This window comes from Lepidothrix coronata, unplaced genomic scaffold, assembly GCF_001604755.1.
Source record: "Lepidothrix coronata isolate B3197 unplaced genomic scaffold, Lepidothrix_coronata-1.0 Scaffold210, whole genome shotgun sequence".
Classification (NCBI taxonomy): domain Eukaryota; kingdom Metazoa; phylum Chordata; class Aves; order Passeriformes; family Pipridae; genus Lepidothrix; species Lepidothrix coronata.
Window position 1 is genome coordinate 87844 of NW_016690390.1, and position 23848 is coordinate 111691.

Below are 23848 nucleotides of genomic sequence, written 5' to 3' on the forward strand. Positions count from 1 at the left end.
CCCTCAACCAGATGGGCTTTGCAATGTGCTCAGAAAGTTATCAGGGGGTAGGGGCTGCTCACTCCTGTTGAGAGGTGTGAGCCTGGGGAAGCCCAGAGTTGTTACAGACTGGTTATGGTTGGAAGGGTTCACTGGTGGAGTCTTCCTAGAGCACAGTGCACAGGATTGTGTCCTGATAATACTTGAATATCTCCAGACAGGGAGTGAGATGCCTCTCAGCAGGGTTCTCCAGGACTGCCTAATGTTAAATGTTTAAATAACTAAATTGTTGTTGAAGTTCAAGACCCCCTGGAAGGGCAGTGGGATTCCACCAAAGTCTCCTCTTCCTTTTGGAGAACGTTTACACCAGCACATTTCTGCAGAGCAGTTTTCCATCTCCGAGCCTCGCCGTGTGCTGCTGTTCCTCTGACTGTTTATATTCCACTTCCTTCCTTTTGTTCTGAGCGAGAACCATGGACACCAATGACTTCCAGTATTTAGTCCTTGTTTATTTGGAACTTGTCTTTGGCTGGGGCCAGGCTCGTGCTTTCTGTTGCCAGTAAACAGCAAAGCACTGGGATTTCACAGGGAAAGGTTTTGCCTTTTCACGTAGAAGGCGTCTGTCTGTCTGTCTGTCTGTCCCCTGCCACGTCTGTAGGAACCAGCATTAGAAGAGAACAAGGCTGACTTTTGCTGCAGCCATAGAAGGTGAAGCTACTGGTGTTTTTAACCTCTCTCCTCTTTGAGTAGCCTCTTGAAGTGCTTGGAGAGCATGACAGAAGGTTCAGCCTTTGGCAGCTGAGATATCCCTGGAAGGTCCTGCTTTCCCTGGATGGATGGATGTTAGGATTGTCACAGGCTGAAGTTTTATCCTGGATCCTTTGCTAACATTTTCCTCTTGTGTTGTTTCAATGTCCCACTTACCTCTTGCTGCAGGTCTTTCCCTGCATCAGGGATGTTCAGCAAGGAGATTTTCCTTTGGGTACATGTCCATGACAAGGAATATCCATTGGAAGACAGTGGGTGTGTTTAGTTAACACTGTCTCAGGGGAAAGGCTGAGGAAGAGAATGTGACAGGATTTCATCTTGCACTTTTAATTACATGGGGAATTATATTAAGAAGCATTTAGTGCAATAAATTACGTGCACATTAATAAAACATTATTGCACATTCCTTTAATTTATGCCATATAGCAGGATATTGCAACTATGGTGTGCAGCAATGGGATCAAGTATTTATTTTTCTTTTAGCAGTGTGTGTTGTTACAGAATTAAAAAAGGGGATGAATGTGCTCCAGCAGTAGGATTTTGACTGTAACTAATCAACAAAGACCTAGAAAAAGCCCCAAAGCTGTCCCCAAGCACACTGTGGTGGCAGGACAGAAAGAAGAAAGGTTCTATGAGAATTGGCAAGGCATTAAAAAAAAAACAAGAAGAAAATAATTAACCTTGATATCACTGGTAATTATCAGTAATTGGCACTCGGACTGCTAGTCTCAGCAGAGGGAGCAATAATTTAGTGTGAGCTATAAAATTACTTGTTTTCCCTCCTTGGGCAAAAATTTATAGGCCACGTTGCCACAGCAGAAAATCACCGATTTATAAATGTGAGGTTCACCACGTACACGGCTGTGAGCTGTGGTAGAGCCATCTGCAGCAAAATCTGCTCCTCCAGCCTCTGCAGCCCCTGTTCTTAAAAACAGCAAGTTTGTGTGGCAAAAGCCTGATCCAGTAGGCAGGGAGTGCAAGGTATGGAACCAAGGCAAGAACTGGAGCTCACCAGGTGTTCTTTCCTGGTGGAAGTACCTTGGAGAAGTTGCCTGAAAGGCAACCCATAAAACAGCCTTCTTTTATTATTTTTTGGTGGTGGAATTACCTTGATATTGGAAAACCCTGCAAATATCTATTTAAATGCAGCCCAGTTATAGCTCTCTGGGAAAACTCATGTTATGTGGGCTCAGAGATCCCTTAGGGGCTGGGGGAACAAGTCTCAAAGAAAGGTGCAAAATTAGTATCTCGGGCTCTTCTGGCAGCACCCAGGGTGTTTAACTGGGCTCCTCCTCACAGCTGGAGATGTTCAAAAGGGGCTGGTCTTGCCTTGCTGCTCCAGGATGAAGGGGAGGGAGATGGTGTCAGGAAGCCCTGGGGCTGTCAGTGTTTGCAGGTGAGACCAGAGGTCCTTTACAGGAGCCAAGATAAACATCCTCCATCTCAGGTTGAGAAAGGGGGACATCCAGAAACCAAGGACACGAAACACTGGGAGGAGCCAGCTTCCACAAGATTTTCTGGTTGGTTTCAGGATTCTTGTTAGGGAACCATCACTAAAATAACTGGGTTTTTTTAGTAAAACGCTTCTTGCCTGTAGCCTGAACTGTCTTTTTCAGCTCCAGTGCTGGCAGCATCACTTACCTCAGTGGGATAAGAGGAAAATTGCAGCAGTGGGAGGTGGGCGTTGCTGCTGGACAGGACCAGAGGCAGGACCAGGGGAGGCGGGCAGACATCTCTGCAAGCACCAGCACAAGCTCCCCTCCTGTCTTGGGAACTGAAGCCCAGTTTTTCTTTGTCTTCAGTGCTCAACAACGTCTGCTGCAGCTGTGACCCTCTGAGGCAGAGCAGAACCCTGTGCCTTCAGCCCCTCCACGGTAACAACCTGCCCTTCACCAGCAGCCACCACTGCACCTCGAGCGTCAGCACCTCGTGTCCCTGCTCTCAGGTTGTAGCCAATGTCTGTTGTGGTTTTAAAAACCCAGTAACAAACCTCCTTCGTTTTCAGAACTTTTGTTCAAATCTAGGAAATAGCATCTCCAAAGGGGCTGGGCTAATGCTGGGGTTGCCAAGTCCAATGTTGGGAAACTAGGAAATACCAGACCTGAACTGCCCGGGCCATCTTCCGCTGCGCCCCTGCCTGTTTCCCATGTGCTGCAGCTTTTAATGGCACAAGCACATCCTCCTTTTTCCTGGGGCTAAGGCAGTTTACACATATTTACTTGAGCTCCCTGTTCCTTGTAGTGAAAGAAATCCTGCTCCTCACATGTGTTTCGATCAGTGCTGTGTATCAGCAGCCTCCGTGATGCTACATTGACAACGAAGAGCACAAAAGTGCCCTGCCTGTATTTTTAATCTCCAAGGCGGGCAGGAAATATGCTATTTTTTCGTCTGGCTGTTGCTGTTGTTTGTGTTGAGGCTGAGGGGATGCAGTTTTCCTTGTGAGGATTTATCAGGGAGCTGAAATGCAGCCTCTGCCCTCGCATCTGCTCCGTGGGAGGGTGAGCAGGTCTGACCTGTGACAAACCCCCGACTCTGAAGCAAAAGGGTGCTGTGGGGCAGAAAAATAACCTCTCCTGAACTCCAAACCCTCCTCTGCTGTTCCTTGGGGAAGGGGGTTTGGATTCAGCCCAGCAGAAGGACTGGATGCAGTGGTGGGATTGCTGCTTGTTGCAGCCGTGGGTGGTGGTGGATGCATTAGGAGCAGGTATGGATGGGTCTCATGTACGGTGCTACAAGGGGCTGCACTGACCCTCGAGCCAGATTTATTGCAGGTGGGGAGTGGGCTGCCGTGCTCATGCCCTGGATAAAGCGGGATGCAGTTCTGTCCTCTTTGCAAGCAAGGCACCAAGGCTGAGTCGGCAATTGTGTGGTTGTCACAGCAGGAATTTACCTGGTGTTTCAGCAAGGAGTTACCTGGGCACTGGGTGTGACACTGCCACTCGTGCCAGTGGGAAATTTGGAGGAGAAACCCCTGGCAAAGAGGGGCTGGGGAGCTCCCTCAGCTCTGCCCTGAGCAAGCAGGTGAAGCCAAGCAGCCCCTTCCACGCACCCTTCCCATGGCAGCACCTTCCCACTGCCCGCTCAGCCCTTTTCCTGTGGGATGGTGCTTGTGCGGAGGGAGGGTCCGGGGCGGCTGCGAGGGCTGTGCCGGCCCGTCCAGGTGTGCGAGGGAGGAATGAATGCCAACCCTGCGTCACGGGCACCCCCTCCTCCCTCCCAGCTGGGATAAAGCTCGTCCTCACCTGGGATCCAATCTCATTTATCGCAGCTCCCACCTTTCCTCCCTGCCAGCCCCTCGGGAGGAAGAGGCGGCAGCCCCGGGACAGCGAGGGGAGCGAGAACAAAGTCGATATTTGACTGGAGGGTACAGAAATCGGCGGGGAGTTATGTGGGATCGCGGGCTCGCTGCCCTCCCCGCCGGACCGGGAGTTGACGTTTAACCGGAAAGAGAAAAGGGACAGAAAATAGAGAGGAGGGAGGAAAAAAAAGAAAAGAAAAAAAGAAAAGGCCAAAGCTGGAAATCAAGTTGCAGCAGTGAACCAGCACGTTCCCCCTCTGCCTTTGGAAGAATTTCTTGGCTTGGTGTGTGGGTGCCTGTTATTCGGGCTGCGGCAGAGGATTTGGACACTGAGTCAGACCCAGCGCTAATGAGGTTTGTGGAATTAATTCATCTGTGCTCTGTGCTGTCCAGTTCGCTTGAACTTTGCTGCGCTGATTAACTGGGGGGTGGAATAAGGCGCGGGGCTCCTTGCACGGGCAGGTAGGCAGGACAGGGAGCGCGGGGGTCAGTCAGCCCCTGCCTGCTCGTTCCCTGTGTTTTCCTCTGGTTTTGGCTATCGGACGCCGTCTCGTGCCTCTTGTCTGGCTGCGAAGGGCAACGCTCGTGTCCCAGCAGGGCTTTGAGGGCTGCACGGGGCAGTTTTAGTCTCTGAAGGTATTTGGGAGCGGGGCTGGGGGCGGCAGTGGGGGTACCAGGTGGGAAGGCAGAGCAGAGCCCTTTGGGGACAGGTTGTTGCGGGTTCCAAAGGTTGCCCACTTCGTCCTGCCTCTGTCAGCCCACTGCCAGGGGGAAAGGCGGTTGTGCCTCGGAGCTGGCACCCAGGGGAGCCTCTCACGGCTGACAGTGTGCAAGGTCAGCCGGGCTGCGGGTGCCTCCGACCCGCGGAGCCCCGGAGGTTGTTTTCCAGGATGAGTGGCTGCCCGAAACCCCCTGCGAGGCGGAAGAAAGGAGAGGAAAGTCCCTGGAGGGAAAAGCCAGGAGAGAGTGGGGGTTCAGGGTCGGCTTTGCTGAACCGCAGGTGTCCAGGTGTTTGCGAGCTGGTGGATCTGAAATGGCCAGGAAATAGGGAAATGGGCAGAAGGGTTGGTGTGAGGGAGCTGACAGGCATGGGTTAGGTGGGGGGAAAGGGGGATGAGGAGCCCCCGTAGAGGGGAGGGAAAGTGTCTTGTGGAGCCAAAGGAGCTGAGAATGTGCCAGGAGCAGCACGTGGAGGGAAGGGGAGGGTCCCGGGGCTGTGCTGGCATTTGGGCAGCCCCCCAAGGAAGGTCCTGACCTTCCTGTCTGACCCTCGGGGTTTTCCCCTGCCCAACCCCGGGGGGCAGAAGGAGGAGAGGGTACTGCAGCCACCAGCCCTTTGCCAGCACAGGGTGGTGTTGGCCACAAACCAGCTTCCAGCAGCTCCAGGAGGGTCCCAGGCTGCATCCTGCTGTGTTTTGTCCCTCGCTGGAGGATGCCGGGTACCAGGTCTGGGGTCTGGAGCTCAATCTGAGAGCTGAGATCTCCCTTCTTTCTGGAAACAGAAAATGGAGACACCCACATGGAGCCTTCCAGCTGCAGGAGCTCTCATGGGGAAGGAGGGGAAATGGATGGGGAAGGCAAACAAACCCAAAGATCAATATGATCTTGGGTTTAAGAGATTATTTGATTTGCAGGTCAAGTTTTTGACAGTTTTCTGAGGGTCTGGCTTGATAATTTCCAAGTTCTGGAGCACGGCCCTGGCAGCTCTGTGCCACCACGTGTGCCAGGGAGGGAGAGAGCATGAGTTGTAGCCCTGAGCCCACAGCCCTGCCCTGGGGTAAGAACTGAGCCTGCATGAGCCGCTGTGGCTGTCACTGTGCTGCCCATCCTCAGCACACACAGATGTTCCTCCAGGTGCCTCCTCCCATCTACAGGGTCAGGCCCCTGCACAGCCCCCACACACCCCTCAGCAGGACAGGGGCGTTGTAGCCATGGAAAGGGCAATTCCCACCAGAGGGAGGAAAGGCTGAACCAGGAACTCTGGCATCTCCCTCTCTTTCCTGCTTCTGTGTCCCCGACCTGTCTGGTGTCCCCTGTATGGAAGCTGGGACCAGACTCCTGACATGGACTCCTGAGTCATCATAACCTGCTCCTTGGTCCCTCTCCCCCATCTGACACTCCAACCCTGTTCTCTGTGCCTTTGCCCCAGTGGTTTTGCACTGCCTGTTTTTTTGGGATGAGGTACCCAGCCCCAGCATTTCCAAGCTCCTGGCATATTTCTGTTGGCTGCGCCGAGGTGCAGGCAAAGGCTGGGGGTGAGGGAGGAGACCAGAAGAAACGCTGGAGCAGTGGTCTGGGATGGAGGAGGATGTTTGTGTGCATCCAGGAGCTGCCCCGCCTCGTTCCTTGGTTTTGCACGAATGAACAGATTTTTTTTTTTCCCCCCATTGCTGTCATCATGCAAACCCAGCCAAATCCTGCAGCTTTCCCAAAGTGAAAGCGATGTTTTCCCTTCCAGAGGGCACTTCTGATATCGAGGAATGGCTGCTCCCACGTTTTTGCACAAACATTGCAGGCTGCATTCCTGCAGGGCCGAGTGGCAGCAGATGCTCTGTGCCACCAGTGCCCTGCCCGCTGGCACCTGCCCAGCAAAATCCTTGGAGGCTGGTGGCTCACAGGGCAACAGGACTGTTAATACTAAGCAGAGTTTTATGGCCTTTTATCTCGGCACTTGAAAAGTGGTGACGGCAGTTTGTGTGTCCAAGGCCCAGGGTGTGTCCGTCCATTCCTTGGTGACAGTTTTCTTAACTAGTGATTAGAGGAAGATGGATGAGGTCCTTGTGAGCTGAGCAATCCAGTCCCACACTCAATCCTTTCCTCGTGGCCCTTGTCATGCTGGGAGATGGGATTTGGTGGGTGCTCAGGGGATGTTTTCACTGTGTTTTCCCTTCAAGGGCTCAAAGGACTTCCCTACCCTTTCATCTCACCTCTAATTGGCACCTCCCCGTGTCTCCGTAGCTCCAGGGCTGGCATGGCTCGAAAGGGAAAAAGGGATTTTCCTGGCTTTAAAACCCATCTGTCTTGGTAGCAGGGGACAGCATGTTTGCCAGCAAGTGCTGGTGTGAGGACTGTCCCTGAAGGGAGTCACAGGCATGTCCAGGGATGAGCACAAATGTTGGCTTCAGAGCCAGTGCTGGGGCTTGGCTAGGGGGGACAGGGACCACCTAAAGCCAACCCTGCAAAGGGCCTGAGCTGAGGGTGGTCAGTGTGGCAGGGAGGGAAGCAGAGGGACTGCCTTGGTCAAATGATGCCTTTTACCCATGAGAAAAAAAGCACATTGGCTACAGAGCACATTGGAAAAACAGCACCTTGACCACAGGTCCTGACTAACAGCAAAGCTTCCCTGGGTTTCCCCCCAGAGATGCTGCCCTGAGGCTTCTGCATTTCTCATGTTTCAGCCATGGGGCATTAATTGCTGTGATAAATCCCTCTGGGCACAGCTGAGAGGGTGAATGAGATACCAATGTCCTGTCATTTGTTATTTATGTATCCAGTGACTGTCACAGAGAACCAAGTGAGAACACCAGGGGAGGTGTCCCCAGGTGTCGATGCTGTGTTGGTTGGAGCCCTGTGTCACAACAATTTCTGCATTCAATTCATTTCCATTGGCTTCAGTGGCCAATGCAGGATGCAGAAGCCAAGTGTGACCTGGTGCTGTTGAGACCAGAGTGGGTCTTTCCAGGGGTTCCCCTGCACCCCAGGCTGTTAGTAACTGAGTCATCAAGTGACTGCTCTGTGTGCTGGTTCTTCCTCAGTGCACTTGGACATCTTTGCTGCACGCATTTTCTTCCCCTGTTTTAAGTGGTTTTTACATCCTTTTCATTTATTTCAGAGTCAGGGCTGACACAGCAAGAAGCTATAAGACAATTAATTTGCATTATATTTCACACTTGCACCTTCCAGAAGGGAGATGCTTTAAATAGATCTTTACACTGATTTGTTTTGTTTTTTTTCTTCTTGGCTGCTCTTACTTACCCTGCCAGGTGCCAAAGCCACCCTCTGGCAGAGCAACAGCAGAGCTTGAGTTCTAGCTTTGTCCCTTTTGTTTGCCATGTCCAAACACTGACTTCTGGATGGCACTGAAGTCACATGTGGGTGCAGGGAGAATGGTTCTCTCTGTTCAGGATTTGACCTCTGGATCCACATCCAGGGGTCCTGCTGCCCTGGACAGCACAAAGGGGAGCTGCAAGGCTCTCAAGACCATGGATTCTTTCAGCAACTTCAAAACTCCAAGTCTGGCATTTCCCAAGGCCTCACCCTCTATTTGTTGTTGGTTTGACCATCCTGGAAACTCTTAGCGTGATAGGAAATAGCTGAAGGGAGGGGTCAGTTTTGTTTCTGGGGAGAGTTGTGGACAGTCACTTTGTTTTCCATCTCTTGGCTCTCTGCAACGTAGCAATCCATGTGTTTCAGGAGGAAGAGGATGGATGTGCTGGCACAGGCGTGTGCCAGGCTGCTCCTCCTGTCCCTGCTCTGTGCCACCGGCCTCTGCCAATGGAACAAAAGTGAGTGGAGCCCTGTCTGCCATCTCCCCTTGGAGCTGCCCCACAAGCACTGTGTGCACCCTTCCTGGCCTCCAGGAATGCCAGTCCTCATGCAGAGAAGACCCGTTGTGTGCTTTTCCTCACATTTTCCAGCTTCCCAGCATTTGGGGCCCCTCTTTTCCTACCCCACTGCTGTTTTGTAGCCAGTTTCCACCAACCAATCAGGAAAAACTTCCATCCCTCTGTGGGATCTGCCTTTCTCATGCCCCCCCACAGCTCACTTTGTTTTCCCCATTCCTGATGCCCTGGTTTTTCCTGGTAGATAACCGCTGTGTGCTATCCCGGGCAAAGAGCTGCACCGAGTGCATCCGAGTGGATAAGGACTGCTCCTTCTGCACCGACGAGGTGAGACATGGCAGGGCAGCCTGGGGCTCCACTTCCCACCCTGCTGATGGAGAGATCCCACCACCTTCAATGGGAGAGGGGCATGAGCAGAGTCAGCTCCCCCTCCTCTTCTGTGGGAAGCATTGAAATGTGTGTTTCCTTTGGTAAGGACAAATGGGGAGGGAGGGGAGTCCAGGGGAAACTTGCAGGGATACAGGGGTTTATCAGAAAATGTCAGTGTGCCATAAACAGTGTGTGCAAGGGATGGAGGAAGACTTTTATCCCAGACAACCCAATAACTCACTTGTGGTCACATACTGATGCTGCTGGGGAACGTCCCCAACTCTCTGCCCTGCTCCTGCTCCCAAAACCTCCCAGTGGTCTCAGCAGAGGACCCTGCTTCCTGACCTGTGTATTTCCCCCTTAACCTGGTGGATCTGGTGCTTTCTGGGGCTCTGACGTTGGTTTTGCTCCCTTGGCAGAGCTTTGAGGAGCCGCGCTGTGACTTGCGGGAGAACCTGCAGCGTTACGGCTGCGGGGAGGGCAGCATCGTGAGCACCCGCGGCGAGATGCAGACACAGAAGGTGGGTGCTGGGGACACAGCCCCTGCTCGGCTTCTCCTGAGAGGTCCTTCACATCCTTCATCCCCCTCTAGGGCCTTCATCAGGAAAAAAATCTAGATCTCTGTTTACTCAAAACCAGTGCTCTGCTTTTCGCTGGCTGACTGACCTGTTGGGCACCGGCCCCGATTTCTCCGGGCTGGGGTGGCTTTTCAGGCAAAACAGATGTAAGCAAAATGCCAAGATGTGGAGGAGGTGCCCGGCTGGACACGTGTGGACATGGGAGGCTGTTGTACAGTACACGAGGGAGGGGAGCAGGATCACCCCTGCCTTTGCACTTCCCACGCACCTCCCTGTTTCTTGCCTCCTCCTCATTGCATCTGCTCAGGAGATGGAGTCCACCCCCTTCACATCGCTCTTCTTCACAGAACTCCAGTATCAACACATCCCTGAAGAGGACCCAGGTGTCCCCCCAGGGCATGTACCTGCGGCTGCGAGCTGGGGAGGAGATGAGCTTCAACATGGATGTCTTCCAGCCCTTGGAGAGCCCTGTGGATCTCTACATCCTCATGGACTTCTCCTACTCTATGTCTGATGATCTGGACAACCTCAAAAGCATGGGCCAAAACCTAGGTGAGACCAGAGCTGGGAGAGGAGGGGAGCCAGCTTGATGAAGGCAGGCAGCTCTCTCCTGCCTGCGGCTGTGAGTCCTCTGCCAGCACCAGAGAGAGGGATGCAGCTGGCAGTGGGCTGAGAGGTGTCTGTTTTAATTACAGTTTCTTATTACCACTGCTCTGTGCAGCCCTCCCTGTGGGGGAATGCTGCTCCTGGCCCTGCAGGGATCATCATGTGTGCTCCCTCCTCCCAGCCCAGAGCAGGGGCTGGTGCCCCACAGAGCTGGTCTGTGCAGGGGCTTTGGCATCTTGAACCCCTTGGTGTTGGGGGTGCTGCTGTAGAAGCTCCAGTTTTGCAAAGGGGGCTGCCAAACGGGGTATAGGTTTCTACCCCATAAAAGACAAGCCCTAAGCCTAAAGATCTTAAAAGCTGACAGTTTGCGAATCTTACCTAAGGCCTGACCAGCAGAGAAGATGCCCAGGACAGGACTTCATTCCCCGGAGCAGTGAGCTCATAGGCATCTCTTTATTTATGTGTCTCCTCCTCCCTCCCTTCCCCTCCTCCCAGCGGAGTTCCTGCAAGAACTGACCTCCAATTACACCATCGGATTCGGCAAGTTTGTGGACAAAGTCTCTTCCCCTCAGACAGACATGAGACCTGAGAAGTGAGTGAGCCCAATGGGTCCATGGGGTGGGAGCAGAAGGGAGGACAGGTGCCTTCTCTTTCTCTGTGGCTTTCCTAATCTTCATTGTCTGCAGTGCAAGGTCCTTGTCCACCTGTCTCCCTTCATTGCCAGTGTCTACCCTGGCCTCCCCATCCCTCAGGGATTGCTGTAGCACCGTGCCAATGCCTGTGCAGTGTCCTCTTCCACTTTCAGACCTTCCCTGCATGCCTTGTCTTCTCCTCCATCTCTTCCCTCATCCCTTCTACCTCTCAGTGCTGGTGGCTTGCCGGCTCAACTCCATGACTTCACTTAAGGGACTCCCTGGCCCCCAGGTGCTTTCTCCACCCTTCTTCTCCTTGCACCCAGGCATCCCTTTGCTCCTGGCCTTGCAAAAACCCCGGTCCCCCTCCTCTCCTAGGCTGCGCGAGCCCTGGAACAACGCCGACTCCCCCTTCTCCTTCAAGAACGTCATCCGCCTGACCAGCAACATCAACCACTTCAGCCAGGAGCTCCGCAAGGAGCGCATCTCCGGCAACCTGGACGCTCCTGAGGGCGGCTTTGATGCCATCCTGCAGACAGCTGTTTGCAAGGTGAGGGTGGCCAGGCTTGCAGGAGCCGTGTGGGCTCTGTTTCTAACGAGTGGAGCTTGCTGATACCGGGTGATGAGCAGAAGGGCCACGTGCTGGACCCCGGGTTATATGTTCATCTACAGTCAGCTCTTGCCCTCCCAGCCACATGCTCCAAATGCCAAGCCGTTTTGCATTCTCAATTTTTCCTAAGCCTTAGAACATGTGTGTTCTGGTGTTTGATCCCCAGCACAGGAGCTGCTTGCTGGGCACTCTGCGTGTGCTCTTTGCTCCATCCCGCTCTGTGCCTGCGGTGGTGAAACTCCGCTCCCTGGAGAACAGCCCACTTAGGCTTGGCTTCTTGGCTGAGTGATGAGCACAGCTCCAAACATGTCCAGAAAAGTGTGGGCTTGCCCCCTGTACATACATGTGCCTGGCATTGAGCTGCTGGGTGGGAGACACCCTGTGCATTGGGGGTGCTTGGATTCCTGGGACCATGTAGCTGGCTGTGTTTGCTGCCAGGTGGAGGTGGTGCCTTACCCCATGGGTATTCCAGCTCCTACCAGTGCTGACTGTAAGTGCTGTGCAGGAGCTTGGGGGGCACAGAGATAAAGGTTGTTTCTCCCCCTCCCTGGCTGTAGGATAAGATTGGCTGGAGAAAGGACAGCACTCACCTGCTCGTGTTCTCCACCGAATCTGCCTTTCACTACGAAGCTGATGGTACCAACGTCCTGGCAGGGATCCTGGCAAGAAACGATGAGCAGTGCCACCTAGACAGCCGTGGCACCTACGTGTATGACACCAAGCAGGACTATCCTTCAGTGCCCACCCTGGTGCGCCTGTTGGGCCAACACAACATCATCCCCATCTTTGCTGTCACCAACCACTCCTACAGCTACTACGAGGTGAGGAGGCCACAGCAGTGATGCCACGTGGGCTTACCTTTCCTCCAGGGCCATTGCTCCTCTGCCTCAGCTTGGCTGGGAGGAGAAAGTGTTCTCCCATCTCTCAGCACTTAGTTCCCAAGTGCTAAACCAACACCTCGATGTTTTGGAGAGTGCCACACTGTATTATGGGGCTGCTCTGGGTTGTGGGATGTCTCAGGGTGTATTATTGGGTGCAGGAATTGGGGCTTCTAGAGATCTCCCTGTGTTGGTTTCTGTTTCTTGTAAAGAGCGCAGAGCTGGAGAGTAATTTAGATTGGAAGGAACTTTTGGAGGTCTCTGGCCCAAGTCCTGTTCAAAGTAGAGCCCACTCCAGTGCTAGAGAAGGGTTCTCAAGGCCTTGGCTCAGGCGGCTCCTGTCTCTCTGCAGAAGCTGCACAAGTATTTTCCCATCTCTGAGATTGGGGTGCTCCAGGAGGACTCTTCCAACATTGTGGAGCTGATCCGTACAGCCTTTGAGGTAACGGTGCTCTCTGGGGCTTTGCTCCAGGGAGGGCAGAGGTTGGTACTTCCTACCCAGGAGAGCAGCAGGAGGCAGGATGTGGCCCCTCTGGAGCAGGCCATGAGGTGGTCACAGGGTACTGCTGAAAATCAACACTGTTTTTCTTCTGCCACCCAGCGCATCCGCTCCAAGATGGACATCAGGGCTGACTTCACTCCCAGGGCCATGAAGACAGAGTTCACCTCCACGATGTATGAAAAGACAGAATCTGGCTCCTTCCACATCACCCGTGGGCAAGTGGTAAGTCCTCGGATGGCTGTGGAGGTGGAAGGTGTGAGGGGCTGAGCCCTCCACGTCTGGCAGGGCTGTGGTCCAGCAGAGCTGGCTCATCCCTGCCACGTGTCCCTTCCTTCAGGGCAAGTTCAAGATGCACGTGAAGGCGCTCGAGTACGTTGGTGGGCAGCACGTGTGCAGCCTCCCCGAGAGGGACCGGCAGGGAGTTATCCAAGTGAAACCCACATCCCTGAGTGACAGCCTCACAGTCTCAGCCTCGGTCATCTGCGACGTGTGTCCTTGTGAACAGGTACGGGGGGAGTGTTGCAGAGAGAAGTCCTCCTCCTGGCCACCCTGGGGTGGGAGTGCATTGGCTGGTCCCTCTCAAACCCTCAGTGGTGCCCGGCAGAGGCTCAGCCTGGCCAAGGATCTCCATCACTGCCTATACCAAGCTGGGTGTGCTGTCTCACAGCAGAGCTTGGTCTTCAGGGAAAGACTTTGCCCCCAGATCTGCCCTTCTGATTCCTGAAATGGTCCTGGGGGCAGCTGGGCCCATTCAGCAATGCCTCTTTTCTCTTCCAGCAACAAGAGCTGAACTCGCCCAAGTGCAGCTTCCATGGGAACTTTGTTTGCGGGCAGTGCATCTGCCACCCGGGCTGGTAAGGACCATGTCCAGCTCTGTGCCCTTCCCAGGGGTCCTGCTGGGTCTGGGGACCCACAGTGACACAAGCTCATGCCCAGGGCATTCTGCCCAGGACCCTGCTGTCCTCTGCTCTGCTCCCCCCTCTCTCAGCATCATCTCCTCCCTGCCAGGCGAGGGGACACGTGCGACTGCTCCCCGGCGTCGTCCCCCAACAACGAGGCCTGCATCCGCCCGGGGGACGTGGAGCCGTGCTCGGGAAGGGGCGAGTGCCTGTGTGGGAAGTGCCAGTGCTACTCTGAGGACCTGGTGCAGCGCTTCGACGGGGCCTTCTGCGAGTACGACGTCCTGCAGTGCCCGCGCACCTCCGGCTTCCTCTGCAACGGTGAGAGCAGCTCCCCCGGCCTCAGCGTCCCCCAGCTGGGGCACATGCTGGGTCTGGTGCCACAGCAGGGTGTCCCCGCACTGGTGGCACTGGAACAGGGGGTTTGAGTGACCAGTGATGGGCTGCGGGGACTCTGTGCTTGCAAACACGAGGGAGGATGCCGTGGAGCCTGCTTGCACCCCAAGGGAAGTGGGGGAGCTGTAGGCAGGGTCGTGGGAGCAGCACAGTGCTGGGTGCTGGATGACTCATCCTCTTGCCCCCCAGATCGTGGTCGCTGCTCCAGGGGCGCGTGTGCGTGTGAGAGCGGCTGGGAGGGCCCGGGCTGTGAGTGTCCCACCAGCAATGACACCTGCATCGACAGCAGAGGGGTAGGTCCTGCCCTGCCAGGCCCACCACAGGTCCAGGCAGGGCTGTGTTGAGTTGCCCTGATGCTGGAAGCTCTGGGCCACTGGGGCTGGCACCTTGCTGACTCCCAGTGCCCTGGGATTGCTCTCGGATGCAAACCGACACCTCTTCCCTCCCAGGGCATTTGCAACAACCATGGGAGGTGTGAATGTGGCAGATGCATCTGTGACATGGCCTCGCTGTACACCAGCTCCACCTGTGAAATCAGCTACTCCCTGGTGAGTCCCTGAGGGTTTGTCAGCTCTCCTTCCCACACGGAGCCTCAGGGAAGGAAGGCAAGGCGGAGATGAAGGCACATCTCAGTCAGGAGCAAAATCCTGCTTTGTAGCCAAGGGCTTTCTTCACCCTCCAGTTCACCAGCAGCAACTGCTGAATGTCTGTGTGTGTTTATCTGCACCCTGGTGAAGGGCAGAGGTTTGAGCTTGGTTCCTGGCTTGTTCTGATTTGCCTCAAGCATGGGAAAACCTCATTTCCTAGAATCATAGGAAGGATTGGGCTGGAAGGGACATTGAAGTTCCCATGGGCAAGAACACCTTCCACTAGACCAGGTTGCTCAGGCCCACATCCAGCTTGGCCTTGAACACATGACAGTCTCGTGTCTCAGTTTCCCCATTGACAAACATGGGTTAATCCCACAGTGGGGGTGGAGAAAGCTGGCTTTGTCATATTTTGGAAAAGCCTCCGAAACCATGGGAGAAGATCTAATTGCTGCCCAAATGCAGGCTGTTGGTAAAAGGGCTGGGCTCCTGGGCTTATAAATACTTTTTTTAAGCTGCTTGTTCTAAGTGATTCCTCTCTTTGACCTTGCCCTGGCACTGGGGTGAGGACACAGCGCTGCCTCTCCAGCTCTGCATTTCGCAGGCAATGCCCCCCCTTTGCCATGGGCTGTCTCCTGACTGTCCCACCCCCATGTGCCCAGGGCTTCCAGGCTGTGTGCGAGAGCATCCGGGACTGCGTCCGCTGCCAGACCTGGGGGACGGGCAGTTTGAAAGGGAACTGCAGCACGTGCCACCTCCAGATCCAGATGGTGGAAGAGCTGAAGAAAGGTACTGTGAGAAGCAGATCTGGGTGCAGATGTGTGGAGTCTCCTGTGCCCCCTGCCCCGTGCGTGTGTGTGCACATGTAGGGCTGCTCCCCAAGTCTTTCCTGACCCTGGTGACTTTGCAACCCTGTCTCCTCTCTCCTCAGAGGAGGCTGGTGAGTACTGCTCCTTCCAGGATGAGGATGATGACTGCACCTACCACTACTCCCTGGAGGGAGACCCCAGTGTCCTCCCCAACACCACTGTCCGTGTGCAGAAGAATAAAGGTGAGCAGGAGGACGAAGGGCAGGATGTCCAGCCTGGGGTCTGGAGCAGAGTGATCAGCTCCACAGCACCTCCAGTCCCTGCTTGGTCCCTTTGCTGTGCCCCTGGGCAGGGGCAGCTACAGGCAGCACTGCCCTGCCCACCTTCCTGTGTGACAGGGGTGGGTGACACTGGCTGTCACCAGTGTGAACTGCAAGGAGTGGAGTGTGGCACCTTCAGAGCTCAGAGCCTTTCCACTGCCAGCGTGGGCAGGGATTGATGTGTGGTGCTGCACAGGCCCTTGGGATGGCTGGATGGGAGCAGGGCTGTGATAGTTCTCCCCGAACAGCACTTCTTATTGTAAGCGCCAAGAGAGGGGTTCCCAAGCTTGACTGGACTGTTCCATTCCTCAAAGAGCTGTGGTCCAGCCTTTCCCCTTTGTCCCTGCCTCCCCACTCCCTCCCTGCACACCCCACAGAGGGGCTGATGCCCGGGAGTGACATCGCTGTCGCTTGCAGAGTGCCCACCAAGGAGCTTCTTCTGGCTCATCCCACTGCTCATCTTCCTCATCCTGCTCCTGGGGCTGCTGCTGCTGCTCTGCTGGAAGTTCTGTGCCTGCTGCAAGGTGAGTGCCTCGGCTGGCTGCCCCAGCATGGGGAGAGGACCAGATAAAAGCTAAAAACATGACAAATTCCTAGCATCTGTCCAGCCTCCAGCATGGCCAGACTGGCAGGAGCTGGGTCCCAGTAGTGTCCAGCACCTCTGGTGTTGCCGACACATGAGTTGCTCTGGGATTTTTGGCTAAAATCCACTTCCATAGCCCCATCCACCCACTACCTACCCACCCCTGCTGATGTGAATCCTCTCAACTGGAAATGGGGGAAGGGGGTTGCCCTTGGCCACAAAGTGATTGTGTATTTGGCCATTTGTTTTCTAGGCTTGCCTGGCCCTGCTTCCCTGCTGTGCACGAGGTACCTGCCCTGTGACCCGGGGGGAGAGAGGGATCTGTGGGGTTCACTGCCTTCCTGGGTTGAGAGGGAGTGGGATAAGCATCCCTCCTCCTCCTCTCTGAGCTGGGGAGGTGGATCAGGGAGAAAGCTCCTAGCAGGGAGCCTGAGCCAAGAAGCCCTGGAGCTTCTGCTCTACTTTCTCTCCCTTCCCCACACCCTGGGGTGCCCTGCTGGGAATCCCACTTCTGGCTGTCCCTGACCAGTGTCCCTTGTAATGCCCAGCTGGTGAAGTGTGTCCTCCTCATTCATGGACACCCCTTGCCCTCTCCACCCCACTCCCCTCCTGACATCCCAACACTCTTGGCACGGTGGAAACCCTGAAGATTCCCCAGAACAAAGTCTCTGGTGTTGGGATGTTGATGGCTGGCCTTGTCCCAGTGTGCCCAGGCTCTGACCCCGCCCCTGGCTCTGCAGGTCGCACCGTTGGCTTCAAGGAGGACCACTACATGCTTCGGCACAGCCTCATGTCCTCCGACCACCTGGACACACCCATGGTGCGCAGTGGATCCCTCAAGGGTCGGGATACAGTCCGCTGGAAGATCCACAACAATGTCCACAAGCAGGGCTTTGCCTCCCCCGCTGCCACCAACCCCAAAGACCTCAGTGAGTGCCACGTCTGAGGGACAGGGCGTAGAGGAGATGCCACGGGTGCCTTAAAGGACCTGAATGCTTGGTGGTGGCCCCCAGCTCCAGCAGCCAGAGTGTTACCTCCAAGCCCAGTTTCAAGGGGGGTTGTTTCTTTACCTGCTTCCATCCTGGGGGAAGCTGAGCAGCACAGCCCAGTGTCCAGCCCTGTAGAAGGACCTCTGGAGACCTTCTGACAGTCTGGTTGCGTGGTAGATGAACACTGCACGTGTCTTGGTCTCATGAGCTCAGTGACCCAGCCTTGATTTCACTGCCTCATCAGTCCAAAGCCACCACTGGGTACTGTTTCCTTTGCTGGATCTGGCAGAGAGCTTCCCAGTTATCCCTCCAGTTCTCAGAGGGTTTTCTCTGCTGGGGCAACAGGGTTTGGATGCTGGTGACACATCTGGACACCGAGCATCCTGTGTGTCCCTGTGCTTCCAGCTTTTGGGTGGGTTATTTCTCTGAGCAAGAAGGAAGGAGTGGGAATTTCTGATTTGGGAATTTGTCTTCCCAGTTCCCTATGGGCTGTCTCTGAGGCTGGCAAGGCTCTTCACGCAGAACCTGACGAAGCCGGACACCCGGGAGTGCGAGCAGCTGCGCAAGGAAGTGGAGGAGAACGTACGAGCCTGGGCACGAGGGGGGCTTGGGGTGGCACAGGGGGACAGCCACACTGAGGGGATGTCTGTGACGCTGGGAAGGGGGAGACAGCTCTTGAAGGGAAGGAGAAATTTTTCCTCTTTCAGATAGAAAGCACAAATTTCAAATCTCATCGCAATGACAAGATTTGAGGTTTGCTTTGGGCTGTGTGGTCTGAAGCTCCTGTTTGGATTCAGTTTGCTGCCTCTTGCCATGTCCTGGGGAGAAACCATGTGATAGTCTCTGCCTGGTGTGGGAGGGTGAGGGGGGAGGTCCTGGGTGGCCAAAGGGCTCTCGTGCCTGCTGGCAGCAGTGTCTGCTCACTGAGCACATCCCTGTTCAGCAAGGGATATGTTGTGAAAGTCCCTGTTGCTCCTTGCAGCTGAATGATGTTTTCAAGCACATCCCTGGCTGCCACAAGCTCCAGCAGACCAAGTTCAGGTGAGTCAGTGGGGGAGAGACCTCCTTCAGGGCAGAGTTCCCCTAGGGCCCTGCTGATGATGGGGTGTGAAATCTGGGATGCTGGGAAGGAGCTTGGTCTGTGAGACATCACTGGCACGAGCCTGGAGTGCTGCTTCACCCACCCAGGGCTGCAGAACAGAACCCACCCAGCTGCGCAGGAGATCTCAGCTACCTCTGGCTTTGGACCAGCAGGAACAAATCCTGATTGCATGGTGCTTAATGGGAAAATTCCCATTGGCTTTGAAAGTTTCAGCCTGGTGCAAAGCTAGGAGTGCAGGCCGGGAGAAGTCTGGGGATGCCACTGCTGAGCAGGGAGTGGTATCCTCTCCCCACGGCCTGATAAAGATGTGATCTCCCCTGCAGGCATGTTTCTCATTGCATTGGGAAACCCAGGGTGGGAGAGAGCAGCCAGGCAGGAGAGAACGTGCTGGGGCCACGGGCTCTGTGGGATGGGTTGGCACCCGCAGGGCAGTGCTGCAGCTCAGACCTGCACAGGGCAGTGATTCACCCAGCACTTTGTGTCTCCAGATGTGTTAGTCACTCTGATCTGGTTTTTTTATTCCCCCAGGTTACAGCCCAATTCTGGGAAAAGGTAAGAGCAACTCGCAGCCCTCTCTTGTGCAGCTTCTCCCTCTTTGCACACACACGTGTGGGGTGACTGAATGCCCCACACCCTCAGTGGCCCCAGAGCTGTGGTGTGACATGAGCAACTCTGGTCTCAGCTTTTTCTTGCCTTTCTCGCCTTTCTCTTCCCCCCTCCCAGGCAGGATCACACCATTGTGGACACAGTGCTCACTGCTCCTCGCTCAGCCAAGCCAGACATCATCAAAGCTGTGGAAAAACACGTTTCCCACGAGGCTTTCAACGACCTGAAGGTTGCGCCGGGTTATTACACTGTGACCTCAGACCAAGGTGGGGAGCAGAGCCCAGTGCTGCCTGCTGGCCGGGCGCGGGGGGGCATTTCCCACCTCTAATCCTTGCCCTTCCCCCAGATGCTCAGGGGATGGTGGAGTTCCAGGAGGCCGTGGAGCTGGTGGATGTCCGTGTCCCGCTCTTTATCAGGGAGGAGGATGATGATGAGAAGCAGCTGCAGGTGGAGGCCATCGAGGTCCCCAACGGCATCGCAAAGATTGGGCGCAGGGTTGTCAACATCACCATCATCAAAGAACAAGGTGAAGGGCTGCGACTGTGGCATGGGGAGGGTGTTTGTGTTTGGGTGTCCTGTGTCCATGTGGTTTGTAAGGAAGGCACAGTCTGCGTATTGGAGCATGCCCAGGTCACAGAGCAGAGACTTGCTTGGTGACTCCTCTCTGAAGTCACCTGGGTCTAAATGGAGCATCTTTTAAAACATCCAAAGGAGAGTCGTCATTCCTGCTGACAGAGACCCAACTATTTGACCATTACAGGTCTAGGTGCTACAGGTTCCATGACAGATCCAGGGTTGACCATGTGCCTCTGCTGCTCCAGTTCATAGATTGCTGGAGTGAAGTAGAACCTCTTTGCTCTGCTTGGGGCAGGTAAATGTCCCCAGCACTTTGTCTGTGCTTTCTGCCTGGCTGTTTTGAGCAGAGAGAACAAACTGGGAGTGGTGAAATCTCCAGCCCATGCAGTAATACTTCAGTATAGTTCAGCACAGTTCACACCCGTGGGTGATGGGAACTCTGTTCATGGAGGACACCTGAGTGTTTGTAATGTGATTCTTTATTTATTTGCTCTACACATTCCTTCCCTCCTTCCTATTCCAGCCAGCAGCCTCATCACCTTCTTGCAGCCAGCCTATTCCCACAGCCGCTTTGACAAGCTGGCCAAGATCCCCGTCCTCCGGGAGATCATAGACAATGGGAAATCCCAAGTCACCTACAGGACCCGGGACCTCACCGCCAAGAATGGCAGGGTAAGGGCAGTGCTCCTGGGCCTGGCAGGCAGGAAGGAATGGGAATGAAGGGCTGGGAAAGAGCCAATGCGGAGGGTTGCAGAAGAGCTATTGATCAGCCTCGAAGGGAATGTGGCTGGGAGAGGGGGGACCCAAGGCTTGAGGTTAGCACAGGGTAGACATTTCTCTCCATCCCTTGCTCCCTGTGCCTCAGGGATGTGAAAGGATGCCTGTGTCTGAGGCAGAAGGTACCAGGTGCCCCTGGAGCTGTGGGCAATGTGGGGCAAATGGGGATTGACTGGGAGATGAGGGGAAGCTCTCTGGGAGCCTCTTCATGGATGCTGTGGGTTGTAATCATAGAATTATAGAATGGTTTGGGTTGGAAGGGACCTTAAAGATCATTGTTCCAACCCCCTTGCCATGGCAGGGACACCTTCCACTAGACCAGGCTGCTCAGAGCCCCATCCAGCCTCGCCTTGAACACACCTCTTCCTTCTCCTCCACACACTCCTCATCCCGCACCTCTTCCTTCTCCTCCAGGACTATCTCTTCACAGAGGGTGAACTGGTCTTCCAGCCTGGGGAGACCCGAAAGGAGGTGCAGGTGCCCTTGCTGGAGCTGACTGAAATAGATACCCTCCTAAACAACTGCCAGCTCAAGCAATTTGCCGTCGACCTCCTCCACCCCAAGTACGGCGCCAAGATCGGCCGATACCCCCAGACCACGGTGACCATCGCCGACCCAGGTAGGGGCCGGCAGCCGGGGGGTGGGAATGACAGCCGGGGGTGCGGGGACCCCCACGCCAGCCCAGCCCACCCCGAGGCTGGTGTACGGAGCTCCAGCGCTGCTCCTCGCCCGAAAAGCGGCAGCGAGGACGTTCCTCCCGCTCCGACCGGTAGAATTGGGCCTCCCTCTAGAGGCACGACCGGGAATAGACAGCGGGTGGGAGGAAGAGGGATAATATACCTCGCAGAAGGAGATAGAGCGGATTCGTTATTCCTTTTCCTTGGGAATTCGAATGAAAAGCTATAAAAATATGGGAGAGGTGGGACTTGCCACGAGCAGTGCTTGGTGGTTCCTGTGGCTGGACAAGGAAAACTGTAAGGGATGTTATCAAGTGGATCAAAAAATAAATAACATATTTTTCAGAGCACGGCAAGGCAGTGCTGGGGAGATGCACGCTTCCTTGTTGTTCTCCCAAGGTGGGGACTGGCACTGATGTGATCTTTCTTCCTCGTGTCTGCAGAGCTGGTGGATGGTGTCCCCTCGATGACTGGCCTGGCCCAAGTCCCCCAGTCCCCCAAAGGCCGCCTGAGCGCACCACTAAATCCCAATGCCTGCGCCCTCAGTTCCAGGGAAATCAGCTTCAACTGGTTTCCTCCACCGGGAAAATCTCTGGGGTACAAGGTAAGGGGTGAGTGGATCCTGGGGAAGAGTGTGGATCCCATCCTGCAGGTCACAAATCATTTGTACTGAAGGGATCCATGAAGACACCCAAAAGAGGGAGCAAGTTCACTCCTTCTGGTCCCCTCCATCCTTAAGGGACCATTGCTGGGTGGATGTGGGATTTGCAGGAAAGATCCTGGTGGTTTCATCTTCCTTTCCATCACTTCCCATGAAATGCCCAGATTGTTGTGGCCTCCCATTTCAGAGGAATGGCACAACACCCTTCCCAGAGCAGATTTAGTAAGAAACAGAGAACTCATTCATTATGTGAGAATCTGAAGGAATCACAGCTTGCTCTTGCTTTGCCAGGTGAAATACTGGATCCAAGGGGACCCCGAGTCAGAAGCCCATCTCATTGATGTCAAAACACCATCAGCAGAGCTGAGTAACCTCTACCCCTTCTGTGACTATGAGATGCAAGTCTGTGCCTACAACACCCTGGGTGAGGGGGCTTACTCTGACATCATCCACTGCCGCACACTGGAGGAGGGTGAGCCACTCTACATCCTTCTTCCCACCATGTAGGGAGCAAGTTTGTGCCTTTGCACCCCACATGGGGTCAGGACTCCAGCCCTGAGCTTCTGATGGTCTGGGGTCAAACACTGAGCATCTCCCACTGCAACCCAGCTGGGATCTGGGGAACTCTGGGCATCTGCTGGCGCTTGACTTGCAGTAACCTGGACCCTCTGCTCTTGCCTTTCCAGTGCCCAGCGAGCCTGGTCGCTTGGCTTTCAATGTTGTGTCTTCCACTGTGACACAGCTGAGCTGGGCTGAGCCTGCGGAAACCAACGGGGAGATCACAGCTTATGAAGTCAGTTATGGACTTGTCAACGAGGACAACAGTAAGAGCTCATTTTTGGATGGGTCAGTCCAGCCAGGCTGAGGGGCGGGAGTACATTTTGGCAGGCTGGGCTGGTCCCCAGCAGCAGCAGAACCAGAACAGCTCCAAGCATGTTTCTTGTGAGAACTGGGATTTGGAGGGGTCACTTCTTGAGGGAAGGAGTGCAGAAAAATCACCAGTCAGGATTTAATCCTGCAGATCCCAGAACACTCTCTGTTCCCATTCACTTCCATAGTGTTTTATGTCGTTTTTCATCTCAAAAACTTAGTTCGTAGATCTAGACCTAGGAATAGGGTGCCAGGAAGGTGCTATTTGTGACACACCAGCAACAAGAGACCTGTGGTGTAGGTTGGCTCCAGCATTCAGTTTGGGAATTTCCCCGGGACGATGTCATGCCTGTTGTGAGCAGCCCAAAGAGCTGCTGGGCTGTGTCCTGACACCAAACCTCAGCGAGCCCAGGGTGGGGTGCTGTGGGGTCCTCTGTGTCTTGTGGGTGACAGGCGTGCCTGTGTTTGCAGTACCCATCGGCCCGGTGAAGAAGGTGCTGGTTGAGGACCCGAAGAAGCGCATGGTGCTGATTGAAAACCTGCGGGAGTCGCAGCCCTATCGCTACACAGTGAGGGCCAGGAATGGTGCTGGCTGGGGGCCTGAGAGAGAAGCCACCATCAACCTCGCCACGCAGCCCAAGCGCCCCATGTCCAGTGAGTCCCTGCCTGGGTGGGGAGCAGGGGGGCAGGAGCAGTGCTGGGGAGCTCTCCCCATCACCACCAGCTGCCTCCCCGTCCCAAACATCCCCTGATGTTTGCTCTGCTGCACCAGCCACCCCTGGGAATGCTGAGGGCCAGCCTGAGCGTGGGAGAAGTGGCTCTTTGCTGCTTGTCTAACGGCACTTTCCACCTGTGCTGCAGTTCCCATCATCCCTGATGTCCCCATCGTTGATGCAGAGGGAGGTGAGGACTACGACAGCTACCTGATGTACAGCACGGATGTGCTCCGCTCTCCGGCCGGCAGCAAGCGCCCCAGTGTCTCTGATGATTCAGGTACGCTGCTCTGAGTTTTGCAAAGGCCATTTTTAACATTCATTTTTCTCAACAGCAGCTTTGCTGCGCTGCTCCTTTCCTCCTCTCGGAGATGGGGAGATCCAAGTCATGGAGATGGTGGAGATCAGCCTTTCCAAAGCTCAGTAGCTGCATCCATGGGAACACCTGACTGGTCACTGTAAATAAGACCAGTGTCTCCTTGTCTTAGCCATGAGGCAAAG

General features: G+C 54.9%; 1 protein-coding gene across 2 annotated transcripts in view; it reads left to right on the forward strand.

Moving 5' to 3' along the window:
- Positions 1 to 4204: 4204 nt before the first annotated feature.
- Positions 4205 to 23848, forward strand: part of ITGB4 (integrin subunit beta 4) — a 28851-nt gene continuing 9207 nt past the window's right edge. The window contains exons 1-32 of one of the 2 annotated variants that reach the window (XM_017833092.1): positions 4205 to 4399; positions 8459 to 8550; positions 8852 to 8934; positions 9396 to 9497; positions 9902 to 10106; positions 10656 to 10752; positions 11171 to 11342; positions 11960 to 12223; positions 12633 to 12722; positions 12882 to 13004; positions 13120 to 13287; positions 13560 to 13636; positions 13791 to 14002; positions 14267 to 14370; positions 14527 to 14625; positions 15327 to 15453; positions 15596 to 15715; positions 16211 to 16317; positions 16630 to 16663; positions 17117 to 17305; positions 17844 to 17947; positions 18348 to 18406; positions 18996 to 19019; positions 19191 to 19339; positions 19420 to 19599; positions 20173 to 20321; positions 20841 to 21045; positions 21547 to 21707; positions 22056 to 22236; positions 22451 to 22588; positions 23106 to 23288; positions 23496 to 23627. In XM_017833092.1, coding sequence (XP_017688581.1) covers positions 4395 to 4399; positions 8459 to 8550; positions 8852 to 8934; positions 9396 to 9497; positions 9902 to 10106; positions 10656 to 10752; positions 11171 to 11342; positions 11960 to 12223; positions 12633 to 12722; positions 12882 to 13004; positions 13120 to 13287; positions 13560 to 13636; positions 13791 to 14002; positions 14267 to 14370; positions 14527 to 14625; positions 15327 to 15453; positions 15596 to 15715; positions 16211 to 16317; positions 16630 to 16663; positions 17117 to 17305; positions 17844 to 17947; positions 18348 to 18406; positions 18996 to 19019; positions 19191 to 19339; positions 19420 to 19599; positions 20173 to 20321; positions 20841 to 21045; positions 21547 to 21707; positions 22056 to 22236; positions 22451 to 22588; positions 23106 to 23288; positions 23496 to 23627 — 4135 coding nt within the window. In that variant the 5' untranslated portion in view covers positions 4205 to 4394. The remainder of the gene's footprint in view (positions 4400 to 8458; positions 8551 to 8851; positions 8935 to 9395; positions 9498 to 9901; positions 10107 to 10655; positions 10753 to 11170; positions 11343 to 11959; positions 12224 to 12632; positions 12723 to 12881; positions 13005 to 13119; positions 13288 to 13559; positions 13637 to 13790; positions 14003 to 14266; positions 14371 to 14526; positions 14626 to 15326; positions 15454 to 15595; positions 15716 to 16210; positions 16318 to 16629; positions 16664 to 17116; positions 17306 to 17843; positions 17948 to 18347; positions 18407 to 18995; positions 19020 to 19190; positions 19340 to 19419; positions 19600 to 20172; positions 20322 to 20840; positions 21046 to 21546; positions 21708 to 22055; positions 22237 to 22450; positions 22589 to 23105; positions 23289 to 23495; positions 23628 to 23848) is intronic. The other variant, XM_017833091.1, reaches the window with a different exon arrangement.